Here is a 10,451-nt window from a genome sequence, read left to right as displayed (position 1 = left end):
AAGTAGCTTTTTAAGGAGTTAACTTACTAAGCTAACTCACCAAGTAGCTTTGTAAGTAGCTAACTAACTAACCTAACTAACAAAGTAGGTTTGTATGTTACTGCTAACTATGCTAAATAACAAGTAGCTTTGTAAGTAGCTAACTCACTAAGCTAACTAACAAGTAGCTTTTTAAGGAGTTAACTTACTAAGCTAACTCACCAAGTAGCTTTGTAAGTAGCTACCTAACCAAGTAGCTTTGTAAGTTGCTATCTAACTATACATAGTTATATATATATATATATATATATATATACTATATTAAATCTATGTTTCATGAAAACAGACATTTTTATAAGAAAAATGTCACAGAAAATCTGACAGAGTTAACGTTTGTTTGTTTTAAAGAGAAACCCAGATGATCTGGATTTGAGTCGTTCGCCGCCAGAATTGAAGAATTTCTGTCCCGGGCCATAAAAGATGTAATTTTTGAGTTCTGATGCTGCACAGACAGACAAACATCAGTGAAAACATAACCTCAATAATCATCTGGATCGCTCCGGTTTCCACAATTTCAGAAGAAAAAAAAAAAACGTCCTGACGTTTGATTTTTAACAAAGTCAGACATGCTGCAATTTCTACACTTAACCAGAAAAATGCCTGTGAGATCCACTTATGGTGATTTGAGGGTCAAAGTTCGCCCACACAAACATCTCCAGAGCATCACATGGAACCTTAAATGAGTCTCCGGGCGAAAGCGCGGCCCGCTTTGACGCGTAAACGCCAGCCGGCGAGTTGTCGTCGTCTCCGCGGTAACCTGACTTTGATCAAGGCCAGATCTGGCGGCGGCCTCCGGAGCGCGTGGACAGCGGGGACGCTCCTCCAGTCCTACTGTTTCCCCAGACTCTTTTTCCTTTTTGCCCCCCGTGCCAAGAAGCCGTTTGGCTTCAATCTGCGTCCGTAAACCGCACCGGACGCCGTCAGTTTCGGGGGGCTGCTAATCTGCGGCCAGATCTGTCCGGGGCTTTGAAATCCCGCGGAGCTAATGGACATAACTGCCATCTCTAATCAACGCAGGAATTGATTCCGCCGACGAGCGCGGCGGGTTCGACAGACTCGAGATAGAAGCCGCGTCGCTTTCGTGAGAGCGCGAACAAGAGTGGACGTGAAAAACGCTGGAAACGTTTTAGAAAATGTCCGCCTGTCATTTCCGACAGATTACGTTTTTGTCTGATCGCAGAAGATTGATGACGGGAATCGCTGCGATTTATGCTACATCCACATGGCTAACGTTAAAAAACAATGGCTACCCTCCTCCAGATTTGAAGACCACTTTTGTGTAGTTAGCTACTTAGTTAGCAGAGGTAGTTAGCTTCTTAAAAAGCTACTTGTCACTGTCTTTTGTCTTTTGTGTTTCACAGTAAACCATTTGTTCTCGCTTTGCTACGATATTTGTGTACGTAAAATATCGCCCGTCATTTCCAACAGATTACGTTTTTGTCTGATCGCAGAAGATTGATGACGGGAATCGCTGCGATTTATACTACATCCACATGGCTAACGTTAAAAAACAATGGCTACCCTCCTCCAGATTTGAAGACCACTTTGGTGTAGTTAGCTACTTAGAAAGCTACTTAGTTAGCTTATTTAGTTAGCTACGTACAAAGCTACTTGTTAGTTAGATAGCAACTTACAAAGCTACTTGGTGAGTTAGCAGAGGTAGTTAGCTTCATAAAATGCTACTTGTCTTTTGTGTTTCACAGTAAATCATTTGTTCTCACTTTGCTACGATGTTTGTGTACGTAAAATATCGCCCGTCATTTCCGACACATTACGTTTTTGTCTGATCGCAGAAGATTGATGACGGGAATCGTTGCGATTTATGCTACATCCACATGGCTAACTTTCAAAAACAAGGGCTACCCCCTCCAGATTTGAAGACCACTTTTGTTTTGTTCTTTGGCAAAATATGTAAAATAATCTTGCTGTTGAAAAAAAATACATAACTTTGTCTTAATACAGCTTACTTTAAGCTTTAATTACCATTAACAAGCTAAAACAACGGCTAATGTAGCCTTGGTGCTATGTTAGCTTAGCATTTTTAAGCTACATCCACATGGCTAACTTTAAAAAACAATGGCTACCTCCTCTAGATTTGAAGACCACCGATTGGTCCACTGAAAAAATTTTAACTTTTGTGGGGGGGTTTTGGCAAACAATGTAAAATAATCTTGCTGTTGAAAAAAAAAAAATCTTATTTTCATAAAAACTACATAGCTTTGTCTTAATACAGCTTACTTTAAGCTTGGTTAGTTAGCTACTTAGTTAGCTTAGTTAGTTAGCTACGTACAAAGCTACTTGTTAGTTAGATAGCAACTTACAAAGCTACTTGGTGAGTTAGCTTCTTAAAAAGCTACTTGTCACTTGTCTTTCACAGTAAACCATTTGTTCTCGCTGTGCTACGATGTTTGTGTACGTAAAATATCGCCCGTCATTTCCAACAGATTTTTCCAACGGGTTTTGCCGTTATTCTGCCCCCTACAGTCTGAAGACGTATCTGCATTTAAGGGGTGTCCAATTTCTAAGTGACAAAATAACCCTCAACACTTGGGTTTTGAGGGCCAGTTAAGATTAAGGGTTGAGCTTGAGGGTTAAGATAGGAATTGGAATTGGCCCTTAGAGCGTCCAATTAACCCTGAGCAATGGGGATTGGGTACCGCAGCCCTTGAGCTGGCGGGGATTTGAACGGCAACCCTCTCTGGTCACAAGCCCAATTCCCTTCCGCCACCTTGACTGAACTCAAAATGCAGGCGGAGTCATTTCAAAGTCGCAGAACTTCATCATTTCCTCGATCAAAACATCGCTTTTCAGACAAAAGCGCAGCGACAATTTTGTCCGAACATCATCATTTTCCAGGACAAAGATCGACGGCAGACGATCGTCGGCCTTTTGTCGCTCACCTTCTTGTGGCTCTTGAGGACCGACGGCGTGACAAAGGCCTTCTCGCACAGGTCGCACTTGTACTTCTTGTGGCCGTCGTGCACCACCTGGATGTGGACGTTGAGCGTGTCCTTCCTCTTGAACGTGGCGTCGCACTGGTCGCACTTGAACGTCCGCTCACCTGTGTGCAAAAGGACAGAAGCGGGGTTGCCATTCATCCATTGTTGTTCGTCTAAACGCAGTCATCACGCGCAGCCACGGGGGAGCCAATTTACAGCTTTACGGGGGGGGGGCGATTGAGGGCAAGAGCCCCGACAAAAGAAGCAAATGTTCCGTCGCGGAAACCGAACAACGGCCTTTAGAAAGATTTGATCGGAAAATGTGTTTGTCGTGCATCTGCGGCTGAAAGTGTCTGAAAACAAACTCCCCCCCCGACATGTGTTTCTGCTCGACAATAAACTGCTCTGCTGCGGGGGGAAAACAACACGTCCTCGTTTTCCTCACCAATCAAAAGAAGCGAAAATAGAGCGGCAGACAGACGGGAATCAGACGGTCAGCCGGGCCACCATCTCAGCCGCTCACGCCTCCAAACAAATGCCCCCATTGTTGCAGAATGGTTGTTGCCATTACGTGGAGATCATCCCATTTTCACAGAGGAGTTTGGACAGACGGTGTGTGTGTGTGTGTACACTTGTATTTGTTACCTCTTTAGGACCTCTTTTGTCATAAACACTGACCTTGTCAGGACCAGGAGTCTTCATGGAGACCACAACCTGGTCCTGATGAGGCAGAACCCCATTTCAAATACATGTTAATGCTAATGTTTGTTTTACCCAATGTTAGCTAATGTTAATGATTATGTTGGAAAATGTTAGTTATATTAGCTAATGTTGGCTACTGTTAATGTTAATTTTAGCAAATGTTAATGTTGATTTTAGCAAATGCTAATTAATGTTAGCAAATGTTTATGTTAGCTAAAGTTAATGTTGATTATAGCAAATGTTAGCAAATATTAATGTCACCTAATGTTAATGTTGATTTAAGCAGATGTTAGTTAATGTAAGCTCATGTTGTCATTTTAGCAAATTTTAATGATTATGTTGGCAAATGTTAGTTATATTAGCTAATGTTGGCTACTGTTAATGTTGATTTTAGCAAATGTTAATGTTGATTTTAGCAAATGCTAATTAATGTTAGCTAATGTTGATTTTTAGGAAATGTTTATGTTAGCTAAAGTTAATGTTGATGATAGCAAATGTTAGCAAACATTAATGTCACCTAATATTAATGTTGATTTAAACAGATGTTAGTTAATGTTAGCTCATGTTGTCATTTTAGCAAATGTTAATGATTATGTTGGCAAATGTTAGTTATATTAGCTAATGTTGGCTACTATTAATGTTAATTTTAAGCAAATGTTAATGGGGATTTTAGCAAATGCTAATGTAAGCTAATGTTAATGTTGATTTTAGCAAATGTTAATGCTAGCTAATGTTAATGTTGATTTTAGCAAATGTTAATGCTAGCTAATGTTAATGTTGATTTTAGCAAATGTTAATGGAAGCTAATGTTAATGTTGATTTAAGCAAATGTTAATATTTGCTAATATTAATGTTGATTTTAACAAATGTTAGCAAATATTAATGTTGGTTTAAGCAAATGTTAGCTCATGTTGTCATTTTAGCAAATGTTAATGTTAGCTAATTTTAATGTTGATTTTGGCTAATGTTAGCTAATGTTGTCATTTTAGCAAATGTTAGTTAATGTTAGCTAATGTTCATTATTATGTTGGCAAATGCTAGTTAATGTTAGCTAATGTTAATTATTATGTTGGCAAATGCTAGTTAATGTTAGCTAATGTTGTCATTTTAGCAAATGTTAGTTCATATTAGCTCATGTTAATTGTTATGTTGGCAAATGTTAGCTAATGTTAATTATTATGTTGGCAAATGCTAGTTAATGTTAGCTAATGTTGTCATTTTAGCAAATGTTAGTTCATATTAGCTAATGTTAATTATTATGTTGGCAAATGTTAGTTATTGTTAGCTAATGTTAATTATTATGTTGGCAAATGCTTGTTAATGTTAGCTAATGTTGTCATTTTAGCAAATGTTAGTTCATATTAGCTAATGTTAATTATTATGTTGGCAAATGTTAGTTAATGTTAGCTAATGTTAATTATTATGTTGGCAAATGCTAGTTAATGTTAGCTAATGTTGTCATTTTAGCAAATGTTAGTTCATATTAGCTAATGTTAATTATTATGTTGGCAAATGTTAGTTAATGTTAGCTAATGTTGTCATTTTAGCAATTGCTTGTTCATGTTAGCTAATGTTAATGATTATGTTGGGAAATATTAGTTAATGCAGTATTTTTGATATTTTATGATTCTCTATTTTTAGATTTATACTTTTATCAAATGTCTTTGTAGGTTGTACAGTATGTTGTGATACCGTCTTGTCTGTAAACCCATATTATAAGGGTTATTACTACAAAAAGAACATATCTAGGTGTCGCAAATGAATTTTCCTCCAATAACTGATACAAACTGGACCTTTTAAAAGCCAAATAACTTCCGAGCACAGATGTTTGAGTGGTCATCAAAGTGACTTTTACACACAAACACCCCATTATGAAGGGAACTAATGACAGATTTGTTGAATTTGATCAAACGGTCGTGTAAATAAAGAGCCAACAAACGTTTCTAAATGTTCTTTTTCGTGAGATCCTGAATTGATTTCACCTGAGAATCCCACAGCACAGCTGTGTTTGATTTTCTCTCAGCGGGCCCTTCAGTGGAGCGCTAGCTAACACGCTGCCCTCACATTAACTCGCACAGACGGACACTTTTACTCAATGACACGTCTATTTTCTCACCTGCACTAAAGTGAAATCGCACACTCGAGCCTCCCGCCGAACATAGAACTGTCTCGAACCTGATACACAGGACAAGTCGCGGTGTTATGTAGCCTCGTCTCCTGAGACGGCGGCAGGAAATGCCTTTAGCTGTACAATCGCTTTGTTATCTGGCTCAATTTTAGGAGCAGCGATGCGCGTTGCACAGGTTCAACTGTCATAATCATTAACATTAACTAAATATTCCTACATTTACAAGATTAGCTAACATAAACTAACATTTTGCTAAAATAAACATTAACATTTGCTAAAATCATGATTAGCTAACATTGACATTTGCAAAAGTCAACATTAACATTAGCTAACATTAACATTTTCTAAAATCAACATTAACATTAGCTAATAAAACTAACATTTGCCAACATAATCATTAACATAAGCTAACATTGGGTAAAACAAACATTAGCTAACATTCAACAACAATATTTAACAGTAACCAACATTTGCTAGTTTTATGTAATTAAATCTTGGGTGTGTTTGCTCGTATTATCGTTGTCTAACAACGTTCTCATGTCGTAAACATTAGTTAACGTTGTTAGCAAACATTTGATCATGTTAGCTAGTGTTAATATTGTTATATTGGCAAATTTTATTTAATCTTAGTAATGCTGATGCTGGTGCTGGTTACTGTTAGTGAATGTTAATGTTGTTGATATCAACAAACTATACTTAATATTAGCTAATCATGTTGATTTCAGCTCGTTAGTAAATGTTAATGATTAAGTTAGCAAATGCTGGTTACTGTTAGATGGTGTTATTAAATGCTAGCTAATGTTGTTTTACCCAATGTTAGTTGATGTTAATGATTATGTTGGTTAATGTTAGCTAATGTCAATGATTATGCGGGCAAATGTGAGTTATATTGGCTAATGTTGGCTACTGTTTATGTTAATTTTAGCAAACGTTAATGCTGATTTTAGCTAATGTTAGTTAAAGTTGTAATTTTAGCAAATGTTAGTTCATGTTAGCCAATGTTAGTCATTTTTTTTTACCTGGTAGGGACTCGAACCGGCAACTCTCCGGTTCACTTTCCACTTAAATGTTAAGTTAATGTTAACAAATATGTTGGCAAATGTTAGTTCATGTTAGCTAATGTTAATAATTATGTTGGAAAATGTTAGTTAATGCTAGCTAATGTTAACAAATATGTTGGCAAATGCTAGTTAATGTTAGCTAATATTGTCATTTTAACAAATGTTAGTTCATGTTCACTATCTTTAATGATTATACTGGCAAATGTTAGTTAATGTTAGCTAATGTTAATGATCATGTTGGTAATTGTGAGTTAATGTTAGCTAATATTGTCATTTTAGCAAATGCTAGTAAATGTTAGCTAATATTGTCATTTTAGCAAATGTTAGTTCATGTTAGCTAACGTTAATGATTATATTGGCAAATGTTAGTTAATGTTAGCTAATGTTAATGATTATGTTGGCAAATGTTAGTTAATGTTAGCTAATGTTAATGATTATGTTGGCAAATGTTAGTTAATTACATGTAAGACAAAACTCAAACTCCAATAGAATCTCACGTTTAAAAAATGTGAAAAAAGGTTTTCAACAGGAAACATCCATTTATCATCATTGTAAAAACCTGGAAAAGTTTCACTCAGTAAGTTTTGAGATATTCAACTTTTCCACCTCCCCCAAATGTAAATAAATGCATTGTTTTTTAAAAAGAAAACACTCGCACTTACTGTTGTGTATGAGTAGGTGGCGCTGTAGAGAGAAAGGGGTGCGGAACAGGGCTTTACATTCCTCACACTGGAAGGGTCTCTCCTCAGAGTGAGTCTGCAGACAGAGACAGAGACAGATCAGCAGTGATGAGGCTTCATGGACTGATGTGAGGGATCATGGCTGAGGCTCCGCAGCCAATTTGGTTTGTTGACTTGATGAAGACAAAGCAGCTCAAGGGGCTTTAAGTTCAAAGTGCTTCTGTTTTTCTGCTCAATCCCAATCCCCCTCCTCCGCCTGTCCGTCTCTCCGGCCGTCCGTCCCCGACCCGTCTGCCTGAGTGACACCTCAATCCCAAAAGTAAACATGGGATGAACCTCCGGGGAGGGGAAGGCCGCAGACCCCACAGATAAACGCCACCAACCAGACCCTGATTGATCGCAGCTTAACTAATAAATCCGCCTTTGAAGCGTCACTCTGCGTCTTTCAGTGCGCGTCTCTGTTTTCAGCAAATACCCGTCTGCGGTATAAAGAAAATAACAATGGAGCTGATGAAAACTAAAAATAGCCCGTTAGCAAAGTCAGAAATGTTTGGTCTGAAGAACTCTCCTCCTCACGCAAACACAGTGAAACCTATATTATTAAACATGTCAATGTGCATTTGTGTGTCAAAGATGAGTTTTAGCATCTGACTGCATTTTACTGACGGGAATAAACATGACATGGCTAGGCTAGCTTAAGTGCTAGATAGTCCTACAAGTTCATGTAAGCTGTTTTCTTGAAAAAAAAATCCCAATTCTGTGATATCTATCTATCTATCTATCTATCTATCTATCTATCTATCTATCTATCTATCTATCTATCTATCTATCTATCTATCTATGCTAACTAGCAACACAAAAATAAACTAGCTAACACAAATAAAGCCAAAGTTTATTTTTTGAACCCATCAACCCATTTATGCTAGTTAATCTATCCATGCTAACTGGCAACACGGAAATAAACTAGCTAACACAATAATAATCCCAGTTAAAAACTATTTGTCTATCTATGCTAACTAGCAACACAAAAAATAAACAAGCTTACACAGATATACCAAAGTTCCTATCTATCTATTAGCTTAAAGTTAGCTAAAAGAAGACATTGCTAGCTAAGAGAAGGCATATCTATCTATCTATCTATCTATCTATCTATCTATCTATCTATCTATCTATCTATCTATTAGCTTAAAGTTAGCTAAAAGAAGACATTGCTAGCTAAGAGAAGGCATTGCTATCTATCTATCTATCTATCTATCTATCTATCTATCTATCTATCTATCTATCTATCTATCTATCTATCTATCTATCTATCTATCTATCTATGCTTAGTAGCAACACAAAAATAAACTAGCTAACACAAATATAGCCAGTTTTTGGATCAGTTTTTTTGATTTATTGAGTAAATCAACCAATTTATGCTAGTTAATCTATCTATGCTAACTGGCAAAACGAATCACTAGCTAGCTAGCTAGCTAGCCAAAACTATGTATATCTATAAATGTGTACTTTTTTATGTTCTGTTTAAATTTATACTGCATGTTACCTGTTACCTGTTACACTAAAACCTTGACTCTTAATCATGTGATCACCTTCTTGTGGTTCTTGTAGACGTTGCGGTGGGCGAACTCCTTCCCGCACAGCTTACACTTGTACGGTTTGTCCTCGCTGTGGATGATCTTGTGCGCCGTCACCTGATCCAAGCGCTTGAACGAGCGGCTGCAGATCTCGCAGGTGTACGGTCGCTTCTCTGACCCAACAAACAAACAAACAAACAAACAAACAAACAAACAAACAAAGGGAGATACAGGTGAGCGTTGATGGCGTTAGAGAGCGGCAGGTGTTTCTCCCCGGCAGCGTTGTTGTTTCTCGTTACCTGAGTGTGTGATCATGTGGCGTTTCAGCTGATTGGTGGAGATGAACTTCTTATCGCACGCGTGGCAGTCGAATATTTCATGTACCTGCGACAAAAGAGCAAATTTGAGTCGATTAAAACTTCATCTCGTCTCATTTTATGGGACAAACATCTGCAGTCGGGGGGGAAAAAGTCATGAAAAGCTTAGAAATCTTTCCTCTGCTTCATAGAGTTTCCACTCCAATCTCTTCAAACTCACTCAGTCCCCGACGCACACATCCACAATAGCATTATGCTAATGCTAACGCTAAGCATCTCCCTCCTGTCACAGCTGCTTCAGCAGAAGTTAGCGCCGACTAATGACAACAAAGGCGGCTTTTAAGCTGCTTTGGAACTCGCGTGTCGCGACGGAAACTTTTCGACGGCCGTTCGGAACGGAATGAGACTTAATGACCCAGTTTTGATTCAAGCTACGAAGCTGCGGAAACACGCCAGATAATGTTTAGCGCAGTCGACGTTGACCGATTGTGGATTATTGAAGGCAGATTGGACAAATAACGTTGGGGACATGTGAAAATGTCAGTCAAAGTCGTGGCATTCCGAGAACATTTGAAAGAACAATAGTCGTGACATCTGAAACCGTGTTAGCTACACAGTACAGCTGAAACATGGGGTCCCCGAGGACCAGGACTGGGAAACACTGTTCTAAAAATATGTGTTTTTACCACAGACGGGCGAGAAACCATATTGTGTATCTTCATGGACCTACAGTATGTAACAAAGGGGAAATAACAACTCTAGGGTTTCAGTGAGTGTTCTTTAAAGCTGAGACTCTCAATCCTGGTCCTCAAAGACCTTGCAAAGGTAGGACAGAGGTCTCTGAGGACCAGGATTGAGAAACTTTTTAAGGTTAAAGCGTACACTCTCAGTAGAACCATATAATGTTCTTTGGCTTGTCCTCATAGGAGAACCCTTTTTGGCTCCACATAGAACCTTTTACAAAGGTTTCACCTGGTTTTAAAGGGTTCTCTGGATCAAAAACCATTAGTG

At 38.1% G+C, this 10,451-nt stretch overlaps 1 protein-coding gene across 1 annotated transcript in view; it reads right to left on the bottom strand.

Moving 5' to 3' along the window:
• The window catches only part of prdm5 (PR domain containing 5), a gene marked incomplete at both ends in the record, with an annotated part of 72,201 nt that overhangs the window by 43,783 nt on the left and 17,967 nt on the right, over window positions 1–10,451 (bottom strand). The window contains 4 exons of the mRNA XM_083887884.1: window positions 2,940–3,100; window positions 7,532–7,625; window positions 9,139–9,296; window positions 9,423–9,507. Coding sequence (XP_083744010.1) covers window positions 2,940–3,100; window positions 7,532–7,625; window positions 9,139–9,296; window positions 9,423–9,507 — 498 coding nt within the window. The remainder of the gene's footprint in view (window positions 1–2,939; window positions 3,101–7,531; window positions 7,626–9,138; window positions 9,297–9,422; window positions 9,508–10,451) is intronic.

Source organism: Microchirus variegatus, assembly GCF_963457635.1.
Source record: "Microchirus variegatus genome assembly, chromosome: 4".
In the NCBI taxonomy this organism is placed as follows: Eukaryota; Metazoa; Chordata; class Actinopteri; order Pleuronectiformes; family Soleidae; genus Microchirus; species Microchirus variegatus.
The sequence above is the reverse complement of the archived record's forward strand: the minus strand, read 5'-3'. Positions and strand labels throughout refer to the sequence as shown.